This window comes from Zootoca vivipara, chromosome 4 (assembly GCF_965207765.1).
Source record: "Zootoca vivipara chromosome 4, rZooViv2.hap1.1, whole genome shotgun sequence".
In the NCBI taxonomy this organism is placed as follows: Eukaryota; Metazoa; Chordata; class Lepidosauria; order Squamata; family Lacertidae; genus Zootoca; species Zootoca vivipara.
This window is the reverse complement of record NC_142587.1, coordinates 39989699-40011199: the sequence shown is the minus strand read 5'-3', so window position 1 is coordinate 40011199 and position 21501 is coordinate 39989699. Positions and strand designations below refer to the sequence as shown.

The window sequence follows — 21501 nt, the reverse complement described above, 5'->3', positions numbered from 1 at the left end:
GCTTAATTGGGGTAGGTTTTGATAGCGTCCCTTGCTGCTAGAGGATTTGTTTTGTGTTTGTTTCAGCTCCGCGTGGCGCTGCAAATAAGAAGGGATATGTTTCAATGCATTCATGTACAGTTCTAATAATATTTGTGGACACTAGGGTGCGCTCTTAGAATTCTATCTGATAACTAACCAAATACCACAAGGGTAAAGCAATAAGAGGGACCCAGGTGGCGCTGTGGGTTAAACCACAGAGCCTAGGGCTTGCTGATCAGGAGGTCGGCGGTTCGAATCCCTGTGACGGGGTGAGCTCCCGTTGCTTGGTCCCAGCTCCTGCCAACCTAGCAGTTCGAAAGCACGTCAAAATGCAAGTAGATAAATAGGAACCGCTACAGCGGGAAGGTAAACGGCGTTTCCATGTGCTGCTCTGGTTTGCCAGAAGCGGCTTTGTCATGCTGGCCACATGACCTGGAAGCTATACGCCGGCTCCCTTGGCCAATAATGCGAGATGAGCGCGCAACCCCAGAGTCGGTCACGACTGGACCTAATGGTCAGGGGTCCCTTTACCTTTACTTTAAAGCAATAAGAGGAACACCTTGTGGTATTTTTCTTCTTCAATAATACTCAAGTATGTGTATTGAGAAGAATAAATTAATAATTAGAGCAGGTGGCTAGGGGTTAACGCTAGACGTAGTCAAATGCTAGAGATATGTTTCTGTATATTAGCAGTGTGCTTTTCCCATAAGCAGTGTACAAACTGCTTGATCATGGTTGTGCCGACCTACATTCTACACTAGTTATAACTACAGTACTTAGAATAATGTAGGTGCAATTTGCTTGATTCTTCTTCATCAAGAGTAATTAATGCAATAGTAAGGTACCGTGTTTTACAAATGGTTGCATGCATAAGACTAAAGTTTGATTTGAATTCACCTTATTTTAACGTACTGTTATTTTTAGTTTAAGGTTGGAAATAAAAGTCACATTGAAAATTTAACATGGAAAGATAGGATACAAGTAATTTAAATAAACATCGCTTTCTTCAATCTACTGTAGAATTTTGGACACCAGTGGATATCACTTGACCATTCAAAAGTTCTTATGTAATGGAATAAGTTGCTTTTACTTGTAAACCACTAAAATAAAAATGTGAAATGCTAAGTCTCTACCCCACCCTCTATTGCCAGACTCAATAGACAGGACTTCTGTGCCTTTAATTGCCCTGCTCTCTTTTGAGTCTGGAAACCTTAAAGAGAAACCAGCAGACCCTTTGCTTGGAAATTAAACAAAGGGTCTGCTGGTTTCTCTTTAAGGTTACCACACTCAAAAGGCACAGAAGTCCTGTCCACTATTGAGTCTGGCAACCCTGCCCTTCAGATCCCCCAGAACTTAAGTTTGCCTCAAAAATTCTGCAGAAGTATTACTAATAGTCACAAGTTGATACTTCCTCTCAAACCTTGTTATAACTCCAGTTTGTTTTGTTGACCAAGAAACACAGCAGCAGTTGGGAGGGTGGGATTTATATATTTTTATTAAGGGCCCTCTGCATCTTCTCTTGTATTTCAGAGCATTGTGGCTACACCAGTAGCATGTTTGTCTTCCACCCCCTCCCCCCAACATTTCACAAATAACAAACGGCTTTTAAAAATTCTGCTCAATTTCAAAAGCAGGTTGCCCTGCTTGGGTTTCTGTATGATCCTTTGGAACTTGACCACTGCTTGTAAAATACCCTGAGAGAACTCTATGCAATGGCACTTAACTGAACTACTTTGCCATTGCAGTATTTTGATTATCTAATCTATATATATTGCATATTTGTGTGTGTGTATAAAGATTTAGTGGAGCTTTGATGGCCATAGGGGGGAAATAAGTTGCGAGCTTTCACAATACTTGTTTTAAAAAATTAAAATACAATTTTGGTTTGTACATACAAGTCTGTTTGTGGGTATCTTTGCTGAATCTGTTTTATCAGATGCCAAAAGTACCTGTCTTTTGCCGTCTTCTTTTTAAAGAATGAGAAGAAAAAGAAAGAGAAGCGGCCCACAACCCCCGGCACACCATCTGGTTTGGGATCTCCTCTTAGAAGATCTGACTCTCCAGCAGCCTTGTCCAAGCGATCAGGTTCACCTGCAACTCCTAAGTAAGACAATTCAGCAAAATCTCATTGGCCCTCCCCCCCTTTTTTCCCCATCCTTCCTCACAGTCGCTTCAAGGATCAATCAGTCTCCTTCAGCCTTCGTCTTGTCCCTAAAGCAGCCAGTGGGAGAATTAGGTTCAGAATTCGTCAGAATGCCATTTCCACTCTGCCTCAATGAGCAGTCTGATGCAGGGGAAAGAAGGGAGGGCATAGGCAGTTTTCAAGAGAAAAATGCCAGTCCTAAAGCCATCAGTTTCATTATCATCATATAGCTGAAGAGGAAACCAGCAATTTCCTAAACACAGGATTCTAATCGTATTGAATCACTTTTTTCTTTTCTTTTCGTTCTGTAGCATGTTGAACATCTGTTGTTACAGAATATTTCCCAAGTCAATCCTGGCCTAAATTCTTTAGAAATGCCTAGGCTGCCAATGAAGTGTCTTCTTATGTTTTGAGGGCATAGATGAATAAGCAAGATTTGTCACTTAGCTTGATTACATTTGTTTGTTAGCAATAGAACAGACACTTTTCTGGGAACAGCCACTCACTTCCAATGGCTCAGCTCAGAACACTTTGCACAGTTACTCATGGTGCCACTCCTTCATCAGTTTGCCTGGTGGCAGTCCATCACAGGCAACTGCCACCCCTGGGTAAACCTGCTTACGCTTGCAACGAGGAGGCTGGCAGCTGCCCCATCCTGCTCACATATGGGCTTGGTTGCAGCTTTACCTGGCAAAGTTGTGCCATGGCCTGTGAGCAGAAAACGAGTGCTGCTCCATCATCTCCTCGCATTCATGTGACTTGTAATGAAGCAGCCACTGCTAAGTAAACTTGTGAGCAAATGTACTGCCAGCCAAGAGAGGACAAGTAGTGGTAGGTTGGTTGGCACTGGGTAAGGGTTATTTTGCTGAGCTTGGCCTGTCTAGGACCCACAAACGTTTGGAGTCTGGCCTGGGTTAAAAAAATGTTCGCTGAGCAGGGCTGTTAAAATCTACAAATTTATTTTTCTGAATGTACCCTTAATTAGTTGTAAAACCACTGATTTAATGCACCCAGTCCAACTATACCACAGAAAATAATGGTAGCTAAAGTTATTACTAGCTTAGGATCATCACCTACGTCAGATGGAGGGGTAGAGCACAAAAACAGCAGAAGTAAGGAATAGACAATTCTATGGATGTGGAACCAGTTAGAGGGTAGGCATGTAAGGTTTTGAAGTGGCCAACAGCTGGAATGTTGCCAGTGAGGGCATATAGGAAGAGCTTGCTTGGATGTCCTCTAAAAAGTGCCTATCAAAAGTAACTGGCAATAGAGCATTGCACAAGGGTGCTGCTGCGGCTGCGGCTGCTGTTGAACTGCAGACAGACTAATATTCCTGCTGGATACATTGAACTTGATCCAAAAGAGGCAACACGTAGACAGATGAGTAAAGGGCAAAATATATGTCTTTATAAACTGCAGCGAAGCAATTGTCAGCTGTACAATCTATGTAACTAAATTCATCCGGTGAGACAGTGATTCAGATAATCACACTGTTTCGACGTAGTCTTCTTCAGTATACAACTACAAAGAATATATAGAATGACAAAGAATACATATATATTTATATTTATATCAAGGCCAATGACCAGCATGAACAAGTCTAAATCAGGCATCCCCAAACTGCGGCTCTCCAGATGTTTTGGCCCACAACTCCCATGATCCCTAGCTAACAGGACCAGTGATTAGGGAAGATGGGAATTGTAGTCCAAAACATCTGGAGGGCCGAAGTCTGGGGAAGCCTGGTCTAAATAGTCCAAAATATTAAAATTAACATTGAAAGAAATGATAATGATAGCATACCTCAGTGTACATACACCTACGAAGCAGTGGTCATATACTTATGTAACCACAACTCAACCACAGGTGACTCCCTTGTTAATCACGGAAGCATGAGATATTTAAAGCTACAGACCCACTCTGCTACATGACAGAATTAAAGAAGCATAACAGTACAATTGAATAATACAATTAAATGAAACAATTCAGATCTAACTCAGAGTTCAACCCTCCTGGATGGAGCGTCTTGAACATAAAAATAAATTGTGATTCTTTTTGTCTTAACCGTTTTACGTAGTCACATCTAGTGTTTGCATTTCTCCTATTAATCCACAGAACTGTAAAGAGCAAATCTGAGTCTGAGTGATTGTTAGATAGAAAATGTTCGACAAGGGGTGCTTCCAGAACCGCATTTCTAATGTGGGACCGGTGTTCACCAACACGTGTGCCCACCGACCGAGTGGTCGACCCTATATAAAATAAATTGCATTCCTGCTGGACACATTGAACTGGCAGTGCAGTAGTTTAGATCCTCACAAAATTTGTAAAGGTTATTTTCCAAGGCAATTTTGTTTGGAAAAGAAAGAGAGAAATAGCTCATACATAAGCAAGGTGAACAAGCTATTATGTTACTTCCTGCAAGAAGTTCTTTGATAAAGAGAATAGCATAGTAACGGAAAAAGGGAAAAAGAGGGAAATATGTACATGGCCAAAAGGTTCATAACAGCGCAAACAGAAAATAAAGGGTAAATCGGAAACCAAGAAATGCTGACTAGAGGACAAAAGGGACAAAGAAGTTTATCTGCCTGAAATTAGAGCTGAGTCAGAAAGTGGTATAGATATTTAGTAATAGAGTGGTGTCTACAAAAATCTATAGAATCAGCTGACTGGGCAAAACAAAACAAAATCTCACTTAAAAGTAGATACTGGTTACTTTAAATAGTAAATGTACCAAACTGTGTTCCCAGTCAAAAACAGATAATATAAATTCTGAAGTTCTTTAAATGTATTCTGCAGTGTCTCCCTCTTTAAATTATTTTTACTGAAGTTTTCAGCAGACAGATAACAACAGCAAAACAAGCACAAAATGTAATACTGCAGTACAACAGTTCATTGATCATTATGCATCACTGGATAGAATTGACCTGCAAAATACTAAACTCAATATAGACCACAGAAAATGTGCAGTAGTGTCTTTGCTTAATTATTGGGGCATATTCTCACACAAACAAGATGAGATAAACTTGTGTATTGATACAAGCCCAGGGTATGTTTGTCATAGACTCAGTTTCCCCCCTGGAGTAATGCTTCAAGTATTTTCATGTTTTGTGAACCTACCACATTGCCTCATGACAGTGTAATTTGTGTGAACAAGTATGAAATGGATTTGCTGTTAATCCCAGTTGGCACAATTTCTCTCTCCCTGTTTTTTTTACAGACTAATTTGCTGCCTGGCGCATGATTTGTTTCTTCCTAATGTTTTTGGTCACAGTCATGTTTTGCCTAAGAACAGACAGTCTGCAAACTTAATCCTCATATTCTATTATGTTTGCAGCTTTAAAATAAAATTATGTTTTATTTGATGTAAAAGGGCAAAGAGTGGCGAAGGGGGAGAAATCAACCAAGATTAAGATCAGTTATGTCCTTCCTGGGATCTGTTGGTAATACAGTATTGAATTATTTATTTGAATTTATTTTTAGAACACTTACAAAGACTTACCCACAGTCTCCCAAAACTACTAAACAGTTTCCGGCTTCTCCTGTGAAACACCGTGCCACTTCAAATATCAACCAAGAAACGCCTAAGAAAAGGGCAGAAAAGCATAAAGATCAGCAAAGGGAGACTGCTGGTCAGAAAAACCAAGGGTCACCTGGTGAAGAGGCTGTAAGCCAACATCTAGCTGAAAAATCTCTGCCTTCTGCAGGAAAGACCGAGAGCAGTGAAGGTGTGCCTTTTTTGCTTTTGCCTTTTTGTTTTTGTTCTGTTTTTTTGCTTCTGCTGTAATACCTTTTAACTCCGTATATATTAAATAACTAGTTCTATCATTTCCATCTTTGTGGCAAAGGAAATTTGGCACTGATCCAGAGGATGCCATGAATGCCTTGATCTTAGGAAGTCTTCTTAGAATATTCAATTAGGTCTACTAGTAGGTATAATGTCAAGAATAAACTATTGGACCATTGGTAAGCAAAACATATTGAGAAGCCAGACATCAATTCCTGGATATTTCTTGTTCTTTTTCTTGCTGTGGTGTCAACCTCTCTCAGTACAATAACATGCCCTGCTTTTACTGAAGATAACATGAATTGTAGGTGCAGTTAGAAATACTATATGAACATTTTCCTTTAAACAGTGAAACAAAGGATTAATTTATACAACTAATTGAGGTAGTTGCCTGGGGGACAGAGCTGTTGTTCGTTTCACTTTGATGCAACCACCTTGATATACTTTCTAAATATTCTTCTCTGCTTACTAATTTTGAGCTACTTATTAGTACAACCTTAACTATGTCCATCAAATTCTGTGCTTTGCACACATTATATAAAATGTAATGTTCATGGTCATTATACATTAACACATGTATAACAACATTATATTAGTTGGCATCCATCTGTCTTGGGAGTCAATGGACGAGTGAGTGCACCTTCAGGGGTGAAGTCAAACCATTTGAAAGTCACAGTGCCTTCTGTGGCTGTAGAGACCAATACAGGAGAGACATGTTTTGTTACAGCTGGGGCAGATGAAGGCATCTGGTTCTGCTGATGCAGCTGCACCTTGGTGTTTCTTCTTTCTACACTCCTCCCAGCAGTCATTCCTCTTTTGGTCACTGCAAGACCTGATTGTTTCCTGATTGTTTTGAGCCCCCCCTGAATATGAAGCAGTTTATAAATGCTTTTAAGAAATGAAGTGAAGTGAAATTCCACTGAATGTTTAGGTTGCCCAGTGTTTCCTGGGCTGCAGTCTATAATGTTTTAACCCGAACAACCAACTGTTTAGGGAAACTTGCAGCAGGGACTACTGATGCTGAAGAAGCTACAAGGATTTTAGCAGAGAAGAGGCGCCAAGCTCGTCTCCAGAAAGAACAAGAGGAAAAAGAAAAGCAGGAGAGAGAAGAACGTGAAAGGTATTTCCCCCACCCCATCCCCACTTCTCCATTAATAACAGCACACACTTTGACAGCTTCTCATTGCTGCTGTTAAGAGACCTTTTAATTAGTTTCAATTTCAGAGAGGTGTAAGTTAACATGGAATGAATTAGTTAACTTATCTAAACTATAGTGAGTCCATCTCCATGATTTCCCAGAACTGGATCCCCCAAAATTTAGGGGAAACATGACAAAAGTACACGATTCTGTGTAGTATGTAAGTGTAATGCAAGGTATAGCTCTCTCTGCCAGTCTAAAAATAAGTATTTCTGTGGCTTTGCAGGCTAGAGAGAGAAGAGCTGAAAAGAAAGGAAGAAGAAGAGAGGATTCGCCTGGAAGAAGAGGCTCGCAAGAGAGAGGAGGAAAGAAGGCGTGAAGAGGAAGAAGCTAGGAGAGCAGCAGAGGAGGAAGCTAGGAGGAGAGCGGAAGAAGAAATCCTGCTAAGGGAAAAACAAGAAAAGGAATTGCAAGCTATGATTGAGATGCAGGTATGGCCTTTTTGAGGTACAAGAGCGCACACGTATTATTTCAGAAGTGTTTTGACTATGCAGCCCTTTTCAAGATAGAGCCTAATATTTCAGAATAAATAATTATGTTTTGTAAAAAGCAGAAATACAGTATGTAATGCTTCTGTAGGTTTATCATAGATGAAGAAGAAGAGTTTGGATTTGATATCCTGCTTTATCCACTACCCGAAGGAGTCTCAAAGCGGCTAACATTCTCCTTTCCCTTCCTCCCCCACAACAGACACCCTGTGAGGTGGGTGGGGCTGAGAGACTTCAAAGAAGTGTGACTAGCCCCAAGGTCACCCAGCAGCTGCATGTGGAGGAGCGGAGACTCAAACCCGGTTCCCCAGATTACGAGTCTTCTGCTCTTAACCACTACACCACACTGGCTCCCATTGTTACTTTTTATTCAAAGTCAGACCACTGGCATATCTCTAAACTGCTCTTGGTTTCCTGGAAGTCTCATGTACAGATCTTTCCATTACCCATCTCCCGTGATCCATTATCATTTCAACACTTGGGGATATAAAATGCAGACATCTGTATGCAAGACATTGCCATTGATCTAAGTCCAGCATTATTAAGCATGTCACACATTATGTAGAAAGTGTTAAACCTCAGGTGCCTATAGTTACTGCCCTTTAAAATGACATACATGCTAAATGCTAACTATATGTCCTGACTTAGATTTGTTAGCTCTTTGACTTTTAACTACAATTCCATCAGTATGGATGGGCTTTGCACTGCTTAGAGCATGTTTAAATCCCTTTTCCAGGTGGGTTTGCAGGGCCACTTGGGAATTGCCTTAGCTCAGTAGTTGAGCATGTGCTTTGCATGTCAGATTTCCCAGATTCAATCTCAGCCACCTCTAGGTCAGTATAGATAATACTGCACTGAAGTAAATCGACTAGCGCTCTAAATTGCTAGAAGGCAGCTAGCTCCCTGTGTTCTTATACCTTTCTGGGAACTGGTGGCACTAGCAAGTCTGCATCTACTACAGTCCAGCAGACCCACATGGGAAGATGGGTGGAACCACAACCATTCAGGAAAAAATATCCCACGCAGACACAAAACCCTAGCAGAGAACTTTGCTGCTATATTTTGGGGAAATGCTGTCCACTCACATTTTCTGGAGTCTGGAAAGTTGTCTGTGATGGAATGAATAAGGTTGTTTTTTTTTTTGTTGACTTATGTGTGTTTAATTAGAAAGAAGCAGCAGAAGCGAAGGCCCGGGAGGCGGCTGAGCATCTGCGTCTGGAAAGGGAACAAATCATGCAGCAGATAGAGCAAGAAAGACTGGAGCGAAAGAAGGTAGAGAATTGTGTCTATATCACGGTTGACAGCCTTGTGACTTTTGTCCCCTTAAGTTCATCAAATGCACCTCTAAATTAAAGGTGTCCTAGACAAGAGAAAAGCTTGATGATGTAGTTGAGCTCCAAATGTCTAATGTAATTCTTCATTATAAGTTCTGTTCAAAATTATTATCCTCTTCATATTTAACCCTTAAGATTTGGGAGCAGCCAATTGGTATGCATGGGATCTGCCTACCAGTTGCAACTTTTCTGTATAGGATCATGGTTAGTTAGGGTTGTAATAATCCTACACAGTCTTTAACAACATCCTTTTCCAACCTTGGGTCCCCATAGGTTGCTGGAGACTACAACTCCCCTAATTTCTTTTTTTTTAAATAAATTTTTATTGGTTTTGCATAATAATAAAACAAACAAAAAGCATAAACATACAATGCATATTTTCCACCCTCCAAGAGCCCCCTCCTCCCACAAGAGAATCCCCTGATGAGTGGGCAATCAAGGGTGTTCCATTTTATAGTTGGGTTTCCCTCCCCCCTCCCTCCCCTCCCCCAGAGCCTCCCCCTGCCACCAAGAAGCTCCAGGATGACAAGGAGAGAGGCAGGCGGGTGTCCCCCCCCCCCCAATCTACCCAATTATACATAAAAAAGAACAATAAAAACAAAAACAAAACACACATCAAAAAAGAAAAGAAAAAAAACTTTTTTATATACCTTATCTTTTTTCCTAACCATTATCCTTTGGGCTTACAACTCCCCTAATTTCTGACCACTGGCTTGCTAGCTAGGGATGATGGGAATTGTAGTCCAACACCATCTGGGGACCCAAAGTGGGTTGGGAAAGGCTACTATAACAAAAGCAAAGTTAAAAGATACTCTGTTACATGTATGGCAATTGTCTTTAGTCTGATGGTATGAAATTGCTGGCACTGGTGACTCGCCATTGCATTTTCATTACATAGATGAACCACATTAAAGAGATCCATATTGCAATATTCCAGTAGCAGTGATTCAGAATTATGACTTGGTGACATTGCCTTATGTGGCCAGCCCAAGATTTATTACCTTATTCAAGTCTCACATGCCTGTAGAATGGGGAGATATTTCTTCTGTGTTATATATTGATGCAATCTCAGTTAGCTTAGCACTTTCAGTTTTGGAGTGCAAAGGATAATAAACAACATAAATGTTTTCTTTTTCTTTTCAGAGAATAGATGAAATAATGAAAAGGACAAGAAAAAGTGAAACACCAGAAATCAAGGTGTGGAACAGAATTTCCTTCCTTTCCTTGGAAGTGTAGAATTATGTAGTTCAACATACAATAAATGCCATTGCCCCAGAAATCTGAAGATTAATCTTCATTTGTAACGCAAGTGGCCACTTGGGGTCCTCTTAGAAGGGTCACAATTGTTTCTCTCTCTCTCTTTCTCATATAAACAGCAGAAGAAACCAATTATGTGCAAACATGGGGCAACATAATGGCAAATATTACCTTTCTTAATGCCTGTAAGGGGGAGAGATGAAAATAAGTGTATTGTGCCTTCTATCTTAGTTCCAAAGTACACAGTTCATGCAACATTTTCCTCCCCCACCACATGGAGGATGCCCTTCTCAACAGCAGGAATAGAAGTATTTTAGCTCCCCTCCTCCTTCCCACTCTGCTTTTTCTCAGCTGCAGCCACTTGTGGCTACTTTTCAGTAACACAGACAAAACAGGGCAAGAAGAAACACATAACTGCACGTAACTTGTAGTTTGATTCTTAATCGCTTACTGCTCCTACTTTATTCTACATACTTGGTTTAATGATAGGCTCTTCAAGAGTAATGGTCAAAGACCGAAGCAATTAGTACTATTGTGCAAAGAACTGAAGAGCTGGCTGGGTACATTTTGCTTGTTTATCCTTGCAAGCCTGATTGGTGAAGGGAGGAACCAGCTGGATCAAACGGCTGTTGCTTCTGCAGTTTATAGTCCAAACGACATGAGAAAGAAAAAACAGGGGCTGTAGCTATTTTAAACCCTTGTCACCTCCTCCCTTCCCACATAGCACCTTGATTGAGCTTTTCTTTAAAAACAAATCGTCAGAGAATCTGGCATGTGGCCAGGGCATCTCTAATCTGCATAGATACCAACCTGCAGAGCCCCATAGTAAAGATCTGAGGTTCCCAGGAAACTAGTGTTGGACAAGGGCTTAGAGACTGCTTACCTTTCCCACGCTGGAGCAGATAATAGACATGATATAAGGATCTTGCTGGAAGTTCTCACCCATCTCCTTCTGCAGCCATTCTTTCCCCTACATCTGCTTCCTTCATGTTTATCGAGAATGCTACAATAAGAGATTAATAATGTTTTGTTATACAGCAGTGGGGGATATATATAAAACATTTTGAGCAAAGCATATGTTCAGCTGTGCCTCTGCAAAGATCTGCAGTTAGTGAATTTTACATATTTGATACAGAAGGAAGATATTCAGCTGGATGTGCCATCATCTTTAAATCTGGACAAACAGCCAAAACCACCTGCTATCAGTCAATCAGGTAAAAAAACAACACTGTATTGGTATTAAATTATTTATTGATAGCCTTCCAAAATTGGTATTAAATTATTTATTGATAGCCTTCCAAAATCCATGCTTCAGTGAAACCTGCCATATCGTTACTATTTTTGGCAATACTTTCTGAAAGTTCAAGTGTTTGGCCTGCCCATAGTATTATTCTGGCAAACGTAGTCATTTTGGCCTGCTTCTCGTGTGTGTTTGCTAGTTTTGCTATTTACATTGTTTTACTTCTTCTTAATATTAAACCTCATAAGTTACCTTGAGTGGGCATGCCACTCACACTGTAAAGAGCTGATAACCCACCAACTCTCAGTAGCCAGAATCATCATAGCCAGACACTGGAGGGACCTGTCAGAAATAAACAGGAATCAAGTGTTATGGGAGACAGCCTTATAAGAAAAGCTAACCAATAGACTGGAACGGACACCCAAAAACGGACAGCCCAAAAAGACAACAACATGAACCCACCAATTGCATATGATTCAATATGGCTAACTTAACCCAGCAATACCACCCCCTTCACACACACGAACAAACAAATCCCACTGCAGCCAACCAATGACAATCAACCACACCCTAGGCCACCCCAACCTCTCTCACCACCAAGGAAACATAACAAGTGAATAGAAAGAGAACCTACCCAAGTGATGCTTTTGTAAATGAGGAAAATCTGTAATAAAAAATATTTTTTAAAAAAATAGTTTCTTTGAGTGAGCATGTGCAAAAAAGGCAAGAAAAAGGCAAGAAATAAACATTTAGCACTACTCGCATCTCCAAACCCTTCAGTATAGTGAACATGGAAGCAGTTCTGGATTTGCGAGAGTCACTGCTACCAGTCATCGTAGAATACAGCAGGCAGTACTGGGCTAGGTAAGACAGACAAGACAGACTCTGTATCAGGTAGTTTCTTATGTTCCTTTTCAAACAAAGGCAGTATCTCCTAGTTCAGCCACAGTACTTTATGTGCCATGAGCAAGGGGCATAGTAGAGGCTCTCTCTCGTTTCAACAAAACTTTACTTCAGGAGATGAGTATTGAACAGGCCCTATGGAGGTATGCATGATTCTGGGCTCATGTCTTAAAGCCTACTTACACATTAAACTTGCCATATAAGCAGAGGCTGTCTATGTGAAATTCTGTCTCGTGAGAATTCTGAAGCCTTCTCCACCCAGACACCAAAGACTGCAGGTGATAGAAATAATACACAACTGTTCTCTATCCTTTTCCAACCATTGATTGTTTCCCCCACTTTTATTCTTAGTGACTATTTTTCTACTAGTTCCCCTGTTGAAAGGGGAGAAAGGGGGGAAATAAGCTACTAGACATGGCAGATAAACATTGGGTGATAACCAACAAAGTCCTACCTGGAGTAGACCCATTGGAGTAGACTTAGTTCCATTGATTTTGGTGGGTTTACTCTGAGTATCTTAAAGGTAAAGGGACCCCTGACCATTAGGGCCAGTCGTGACCGACTCTGGGGTTGCGCGCTCATCTCGCATTATTGGCCAATGGAGACGGCGTACAGCTTCCAGGTCATGTGGCCAGCATGACAAAGCCGCTTCTCGCAAACCAGAGCAGCACATGGAAACGCCGTTTACCTTCCCGCTGTAGCGGTTCCTATTTATCTACTTGCATTTTGACGTGCTTTCGAACTGCTAGGTTGGCAGGAGCTGGGACCAAGCAAGGCGAGCTCACCCCGTCACCATAGCTCCCAAGTTCTCCCTTTTTTTAAGGGAAATTCCATTATGCTGAATAGGCTTCCTCGCGAGAAAAGGGAAAACTTGGCAGCTATGCCCGTCACAGGGATTCGAACCGCCGACCTGATCAGCAAGCCCTAGGCTCAGTGGTTTAACCACAGCGCCACCTGAGTATCTTAGTTGTCTACCGGTATAACCCAATAATGAGGAGAGCAGCTGGCTGCCACCTTTACTAAGTGTGATTTCCTCTTTTCCCCTGCCTATTGGTGGGGAACCTTCAGAGCTCTCACATATTGCATGTAACATCTCAGACTTCCCATGTGAAACTTCAAGCTTGCATATTTTCATCTTTCAGGCAATATTGTTTAATTGCATTTCCTAGAGAACAAATCCTGTATTAAGGGTAGAAATAAACATGTGGCTCGCTTTCACCAATGACTTCTTTTCTTGTTGCTTTTACAATCACATTTCCTCATGACATCCTTTTCATAGAAATGAATGGACTGACAAGCTGCAAAGATGATAAAGGCCTGGGATGTGCTGTGTCTGACTCTTTCCCTCATGATGTATTTTCTAATGGACTTAAGCCACTTATGGGCCTTATTCAGCTGAACCCAATGGATGGGAAATCAAACAGCATTGATGATTCAACAGATGAAGTTCAGTCTATGGATGTGAGGTACATAACCATTAAAAAATAATCTTGGTCAGGATCCAAAGAACCACACAATTTGTTACATGTGCCTGCTGCTACTTTAGATTTGTGTTTTTGTATGATACTATTATTTTAAATCTTGCTGAATTTGCACAAATAAATACCTAAAGTAATTTATATCCTGGCCCTAATAATTTGAAAGTTTCATTTACCCTTTAATGAAACATGCTGTGTTCTATGTTTCTTCCAATTCTTTTGTCATTCCTTCCCTTCCATGGGCATCTGTGAACCAATATTTGATGCTCTTAACTATGGTGTACAAAGGAGCAAAATGCATTCTGCAGCCTGATCCTATGCATGTTTACTCAGAAGCAATTCCTACTGTATCAAATAGTGCTTTCTTCAAGGTAAGTTGTCTAGGGTTGCAACCTTGAGTTATCTGCCATTCATTATCTGCCTACTGTAAAATAGATGAGCTGAAATCACTCTTTTATCATCTCAGGAGATTTGCATTGTCATGAATTTCATGCAACATATATGTTAGTAACTTGGTTTTCACTCTCTCTCTTTTTTAACAGTCCTGCTTCAAAAGAAGAGCTTATATCTATTCCTGAGTTTTCACCATTGAATGAAATTATGCCTGGTGTTCCTTTGGACCAAAATGGATCAAATAATGGAAAGGCTCTTCAAGATCTACTAGATTTTACTGGCCAGGCCACTTACCCAAAATTATCAAGTGAAAGTGTCAGCATAGATGATTGTAATAAAAACTTGATTGATGGATTTAATAGTCCAGGACAGGAAACAACTCTCAACACCTTGTGTTGACAAACACACTACTACTTAGCAATAAGGTACTATATTCTTGTAACAAGTATAGTTGTTTAGCTACCTGTTGCAGGCAGTGTTTGTGTTGCCTTCTGACTGCCAAGAACATTCCACACAAGTGAAAAGAAAACCAGGACTCATGAGCCCTCTTCAGAAGTATTGTTTGTGCTTTTAGTGAGCATGTGAGTGGGGAGCAGGGCTGAATTGGATAATACTGGCCTGTCTATATCATGGTTTCCCAAACTTGGCTGTCCAGCTGTTTTTGGACTACAACTCCCACCATCCCTAGCTATCAGGACCAGTAGTCAGGGATGATGGGAACTGTAGTCCAAAAACAGCTGGAGACTAAAGTTTGGGAACCCTTCTCTATATACACAGTGTCCCTTTTATTTGTTCTGCCAAACACAGTGGTATCATGGGCTGTGGCCAGAGGGAGATGTCAGGAGCGTTGCTAGACAGGACAGCCTCATTCATGGGTTCACTGAACATGTGAACAGTACTTTGGAAGGGGGCAATGGTTTTTTGTTGTGTGTGTGTGTCTTAAAAACCATCTAATGTGCTCAGAGTTGTTAGGTGTTGGATGATGGATTGTTTACTGTCCCATTCCTGAATTTTGTTTAGTAGAAAGCATAATTTGGAGGCCACATCCAGAAGGCTAATGGGTCTATAATTATGAGGGCCTGAGCGGTCTCCTTTCTTGGTTGAAAGTGAAGATCAGAACAATTAAATGCAGTATAATTATCTGAAAATCTGAACAATGCAACATAATAATCTGCAAATAAAACATTGGATTTACATAAACTCACTCAGTCTATTTTTCTGATGACAGATGGCGTCATTTGGGAGAATATAGACACTTCCAACGCTGCTGTTGGTCAAACAAGAGCTCGTCATTTTAAGAAGCTGCTGCAGTCCTCAACATTGGATATCATGTTCCTCTGCACTGAATTTACTGTCTTCCCATGTGCATTGATGAGCAAGTAGTCATTTTGGTCAGGAGTGGAAACTTCAGTTTGAGTGGTTTCAGGGAATATTTGTGGGAGCTTTTTTTATAATTGAGCTTTTAGCTGCTAAGAAAACATGGTTATTAAACATATACGTATATATATATATATATAAATAAATATATTATCAGTGGGCTCCCAAGTGAGTCAGTAAAATTTATTTTAAAACCATTTTTTTAATTTTGCCATTGAGCTATCAGGATTGTGTGTGTGTATGTGTATGTAAAAATGCACATTAAAATGAAATGGCTGTTCCTGTGTTTGCCTTTGAGTTTGTTTTCTTTTTTCCCCTTGGGAAAAAGTCATTTTTAAAATGCCATTTATTATAGGTGTCTTACTGCAAATCAATAACTGAGAAGGCATGGAAAAAATATGCAACTGCTGGAATCCAATAGATTTTCTTGCAGACAGTGGAACATTTGAATTATCACTCATTAAAATATGGCACATAACAATTTTATTTGTAGTACTTTTTGAGTTGGCACTGAATTGGAGCTACCACTAATATAGCGCTAACATGAAATTAGCAAAAGCCTATCACACTGTATTTAATTTTAACTGTCTGTGGAGGAAAGTTTTATCATTACATGTATTATATTATTGTAGAAGTAACTGTATCATGGGGTCCAGGATAATGATATGTTAATGTTCAAGATTCAGTGTCTGTTATCAATACCAGGTGGTTTTCATTCATGGGATTCTCTAATATCCAACAACTCAGCTTCATATAATCAACAGCAAACAGTATATATACATGGGCAACAAGATATTATAAGGTACATAACCACAAGTGCTGAAAATCGTACTCCTGCAACACTATAGTCTTATCAACCTCTCTCACTCTGCAATTGTATATGAAGAAAGCTCTTGTTGAGAATGCATAGATGTTCTGTATAATGTATGAAGGGCATAATTCAGCTTAGTTAAGCATTTTGAGACCCGTTAATTCCAAAGGGCAAGTCGAGCACTTAAATTTCTCTTGAATTTGAAATCGATCAACCTTAAGAGTGTTTAGTTTAGCCTGGATTGTGAACAAGGAATTTCAACTTTTGGTGAACTCTTACCTTTTATGCTGTATTCTATGCTGCCTACTAGAGGACAACTCTGTCCTGTTCTTTACAACAACAAAAAAAGACAATTCTGTTGGAGCTAAAGAAATGGGAAACTTTTATATGTTGGGGGTGTTGAAATGTAATGTAGCTTTGTTCTCGTGACTCTAAAAATGGGCACCTATCGAGAAATTAAAAGTAGTTATAGAAGCTATGTGATAATATACCCAAATGCTTACAATATTTATGTTGATGTCATCCAGCAAAAAATACTTCCTTGGTGACTGTGCAGTATGTGGTAGCATGGTATGGTGTTCTTCAAAGTTTATTCTGCAGTTTTCCTCATAAATAATAAAGAACTTAATCATATTGTGGTGATGGTTGGTGTATTTGGTTATGACAGATTAATGACAAAGCATTTTCTGCAGGTAAAATGTATTTTTATTCAAGTATTGAAACACTTAATATTTCTCCAAGGATGCAAGGGAGAAGGTTTGACATAAAACTCTTTTACATGAAATACCAAGAACTCAAGGTTTAATACGAGAAAAACTTGATGGTTTCTATAAATCAAAAGCAACTTAACATATGAAAGCCAAATGCAAGCACAATTGATTCTTAAATAGACTGCATTGTCCAAGTCTATAGCAGATTTTTAAAAGCACAAATTATTTTTAATTCAAGAGAGTTAAAAAAATTGCTTGTGGCAGCAGACATCATTTTTTAGAAAGGTATTTCTCAAATTTTTACACACAAGGAATCCTAAAATAATGTTGTGATTCATGCATTTTTATAAAAAAATACTCTTATTGTTCAGACAGTTTCATTATTGGATAACCTTTTGCTCCCTTAAAAAAGTTTTATAGAGACATGACAGGGTGTGTGTGGAGGTGATTCTGATCTTGCACAACAGCCTTGGATATGACCTTCTGAAGCTACATTATACGCAGTCAGACCACAGTGTTGGCCCATTTAGTTCAGTATTGTCTAGGGATGCCCAAACTTTTTTGGGATTGAAGTTGTTGAACTTTTTGGGGGGATTTAACCCCGAAGTTGTTGAGCTTTTTTAAGGATTTTACCATATACTACCACGAGGGCCAGATTAAATTGACCAGCAGGCCGGATTAGGCCCCCAAAATGGACTTTGGACATGCCTGGACTGTTAGTAGCTTTCCAGGCAGGGTTCCATTACTTATTCTGCAGACACATTAATGAAGGATAAAGCTATCAATAGGTATGAGTTCTGATGCACACATTCCTGTAACATCTTAGATTTTGGAGTACAGGTACTGAAGTCTGGCAATTCTCTCAAGTCTTTTCTTCTCAAAGTGTTTAGGTAACTCCATAGTTCTGCAGTGATCCACCCTTTTCTGATAACAACTGACCCCAAACTAACACTGATAAGTAAGTCATGAGATTCAACAAGGTGCATCTCAGGAGTAAGTCAGCTCCTTCCTCGCTAGTGGAATTAACCCATTAACTGCATTCCTTAATACGCCTTCCATTTTGCATTCAGAGGATATATAACTATCACACTTACTACATGTAATGAAGTGGGCTCCGGCCACATCTAATTTGCTAATCTTTAAGGTGCCACAAGTCTTTGCTCCCTGGGTCTCATAATTTAGGATGTTGTGCCAAGTGTATATGAGTTGAATGACACATGTAATGTTTTGAACAGTTGTTTAGGCACAAAAAACCAAAAACCTAAATACAGTATAGAAATCCAAAAGGATGTGAACAAGAAAAGTAAATACATGAGAATTAGCTCAGAGATTAGCCTATTAAAGAAAAGAGAAAAACTAAATTTGGAACAGCATTGTGGGCATAAATTGCAGAATCTTGTGTAGGTGAAACCTTAGAGCACTTGTTTGATATGTAGAACGTCCTATATTCAATTACCAGCACCAACAAGTGAGCTGGGAATGTCCCATCTGAAACCGTTTCAGGTTGTTACCACTCAGAGTGGTCAGGCTGAGCCACATAGACTCAGTATAAGGCTGCTTTCTGTGTTCCTATGCAATACCTTTGCACTGTGCCCAGATATTTTCCAACCTTAACTACTATACTTTTCCTGTATCTAATGACTCCTTCCAATTCCTAGGTAGTTGAACACTTGTGTTTGTTCCTTTGTTCCCAGCCCATATGCTAGCTATTGGATATATAAGTTATCTATAACTAGATGATACCTTGATTTTGCAGTCCCATTTGTATGTTAGGGAAAGTGAGATTTATTATTCCCATGTGAACAATTTGAGGGGAACTAATTGAAATTGCAGTTCAATGGTTTTTGGATAAAAGTCCTATTGAGTTTTGTGGGATTCATCCCCATGCAAGTATGCATAGCAGCATTTTTTAAAAGGTAAATACAGTGAAAGTTCTGAAATCCATAGTAGGCCAGTACCCTTTTGATGTTGCTAAAGCAAAATGTCTCAGAACATTTTTTGTTCTCCAAGTCTCCTTGTCGATACAGCTAGGACAACACATAACAAGCTTAAGAGTACTGTACTTTTTTTTGCTCCCAAAATTAAGCAAGGATGAGAATGGGAGATCCCTGCTAAGCAAGGGAAGGCTGCTTCATCAGTCAAGGCTCAGCTGTGGAACAGAATCTGAAAGCCAAGCCTGCCTTGGGCTATGTGACTGGAGTGCCTTTTTGGCATGTATAAAAAGCGCATTTTCTCAACCAGGCAGTGCTTCCCCAACTTGGGTCACCAGCTGTTGTTGTAGTTGTTGTTTTGGATTACAATTCCCATCATCCCTGACCACTGTTCCTGCTAGCTAGGGATGATGGGAGCTGTAGTCCAAAAAAAAAAACAAAAAAACCCACACAGCTGAGGGGGGGGGGAGACCCAAGTTTGGGGAAAGAGCCTGCCTTCCCACACCTGGGATTAACCTACAGTCAGCCTCAGTAGTGCACCATGTGGAGTTTAATGCCCTTTTTATGTTTATGTCTGTTTTATAGTCAAGTATTTCTAGGTCGCCTTTCCGGGTAAATACAATTTCGAAGCATTAAAACAAAAAGATTACAAAGGCTGTCCCGACCCCACACCCAAAACGCAGTCATAAGAAACAATACTAAGGGTAGAATGAAATGCACTGCTTCGTGCATACCGGGCCCCGCGAGGGTCGCCAGGGAAGCGTCGGCATTCGCTCCTTCCCCGCCCCTTTACTTCCGGGGCACTTGGCCCGGCCCTTACGCCTGGGCCGGGGTGGGCGAGGTAGGTAGGCCTGGCCGGTAGAGAAGGGCGCTTCCTCCTCTCCATTTCTCTCTCTCCTCCTCCTCCTCCTCCCGCCGCGGGGCCTGCGTTTCGCGGAGCTCCGGGCGCGGGGAGAAGCCTTGAGGTGGGCGCTCCGAGGAGGAAGGAAGGAAGGAGGGCGGAGGCGACCGGCAGGCAGGCAGGCGGAGGCAGGTCCTGGCGGAGAAGCAGCAGCTGCAGAGGCTGGGCGAGGAGGCTGAGAGACGCCGCGACCTCGAAGAGGCAAGTGCGGTGAGGCAAGTGTCTCGGGACACCGCCCCCTCCTTCCCGGGCCTGGCGTGGCCGACTCTCCCCATGGCTGAGGTGGGAAGGTCGAAGGCGGGCGGGGGGGGGGTTTGTCCGTCTCCCCAGGGGGTCCTGTTGAGGGAAAGGGAGCTGCACCTTTTCTGGGTCTGGAGCCGAATTCGCCCCCCGTCCCGTTTAGCCACCCTGTCCCAAGAAGCGACATCCCGCCTTCTCTGCCACGCTTAAAACTACCCGCAGTTGTTATACTGTGACACACATGAGATGCTTCGTTTTCGGTTTCGTATTTGAGGGTGGGTTGGGGTGCTGTGCCCACCCTGGTCATCCTTTCCTTGGTCCGTCAGTGCTTACCTACCGCGAACGGTTTTTTTAAAGCGTAGAGAGCCACGACATCGGTCATTCGGTGGGTTCAGCGTGTTCTTTATAGGGTCTAAGTTCTTTGCTGTGGCGTGAGATAAAAGGCTGATTAGAGTAAATTAGCCTGAGGTTTAAACCCCCCCCCTCCAAAAAAAACCTCATCCAGATGTCCAAATTGTGAGAGTGATACTTTGGCAATAGTGTGGCAAATTGTAAGGAAAACTGTATGCTTAATAACATATTAAATCAGAATCGTTGCCATTCTGTCACTGTGCTAAAAATCGTTGCAACGGATTTAATCTCTTCTTTGGGTGCCTCCTCCACATGAGGTCCATAGGGTGACAACAGGGCCTTTTCTGTGCTGGCTGCTAATTTATGGAATGCTCTCCCAAGGGAGGTTTGGCTGACTAACATACCATATTCTTTTAAACGTGGGGAGGAGTTATTGGTTTGGTTAGTTGTTTTTATTACTTATTTTGTGCTTTTAACTTGCATTTTTATGCAATGAACTGCCTTGAGATCATTGGATGAAGGGCAGTATACAAATGTTAATAAAATAAATTCACATGTAAACATGTAAGACTCTTTAACCACCATGATATGGAGCACAAAAAGAGGGATTAATATCTGCTAGGTTGGGGCTGTAAAAATAACAGCTGATCACCTGGTTTCTTAAAAAAATTAGCTGGTTTCTACAAATGTAATACTAGCAGCTAAGTGATCTGAAATATATAGGCTGATACAAAAGCAAGGAACCACCTTGGACTGTTACAGAGGAAATCAGATGTTTGAGTGTCTACCTGCTTTCCTGGATTTGTGGTGCAACTTTCAAAAGATAAACCTGTTTAACTACAATATGGTGAGATATGCTTGTATTTGTATATCAAACTATCTTTTTTTCCATCTGCCAGAATACCGCTTTGGATACCAGAAACCTGAAGCAGAGTTACCATAGT

General features: G+C 40.8%; 2 protein-coding genes and 1 long non-coding RNA gene across 21 annotated transcripts in view; 2 read left to right on the top strand and 1 right to left on the bottom strand.

Moving 5' to 3' along the window:
• MAP7D2 (MAP7 domain containing 2) overlaps positions 1 to 17057 on the top strand; it is a 67137-nt gene extending 50080 nt beyond the window's left edge. For 7 of the 13 annotated variants that reach the window (XM_088667780.1, XM_088667778.1, XM_060273519.2 and 4 more), the window contains 10 exons: positions 1998 to 2125; positions 5642 to 5886; positions 6939 to 7065; positions 7370 to 7574; positions 8799 to 8903; positions 10109 to 10162; positions 11358 to 11436; positions 13645 to 13831; positions 14386 to 14661; positions 15465 to 16094. In XM_088667780.1, the coding sequence (XP_088523906.1) occupies positions 1998 to 2125; positions 5642 to 5886; positions 6939 to 7065; positions 7370 to 7574; positions 8799 to 8903; positions 10109 to 10162; positions 11358 to 11436; positions 13645 to 13831; positions 14386 to 14635 (1380 nt within the window). In that variant the 3' untranslated portion in view covers positions 14636 to 14661; positions 15465 to 16094. Of the gene's footprint in view, positions 1 to 1997; positions 2126 to 5641; positions 5887 to 6938; positions 7066 to 7369; positions 7575 to 8798; positions 8904 to 10108; positions 10163 to 11357; positions 11437 to 13644; positions 13832 to 14131; positions 14215 to 14385; positions 14662 to 15464 lie in introns of those variants that run through there. The other 6 variants (XM_060273518.2, XM_088667779.1, XM_088667785.1 and 3 more) reach the window with 2 other exon arrangements.
• LOC148685913 (uncharacterized) lies at positions 11106 to 19929 on the bottom strand. The gene is made up of 4 exons (XR_015949531.1): positions 19800 to 19929; positions 12097 to 12126; positions 11715 to 11804; positions 11106 to 11225 (listed from the first exon to the last, which is right to left on the bottom strand). It is a non-coding gene; the product is annotated as an uncharacterized LOC148685913 (long non-coding RNA).
• Positions 19863 to 21501, top strand: part of BCLAF3 (BCLAF1 and THRAP3 family member 3) — a 29211-nt gene continuing 27572 nt past the window's right edge. For 3 of the 7 annotated variants that reach the window (XR_015949530.1, XM_035116801.3, XM_088667787.1), the window contains exon 1: positions 19863 to 20181. The gene's annotated coding sequence lies outside the window, so the exon portion shown is untranslated. Of the gene's footprint in view, positions 20249 to 21501 lie in introns of all 7 variants that reach the window. The other 4 variants (XM_035116802.3, XM_088667788.1, XM_088667789.1 and 1 more) reach the window with 3 other exon arrangements.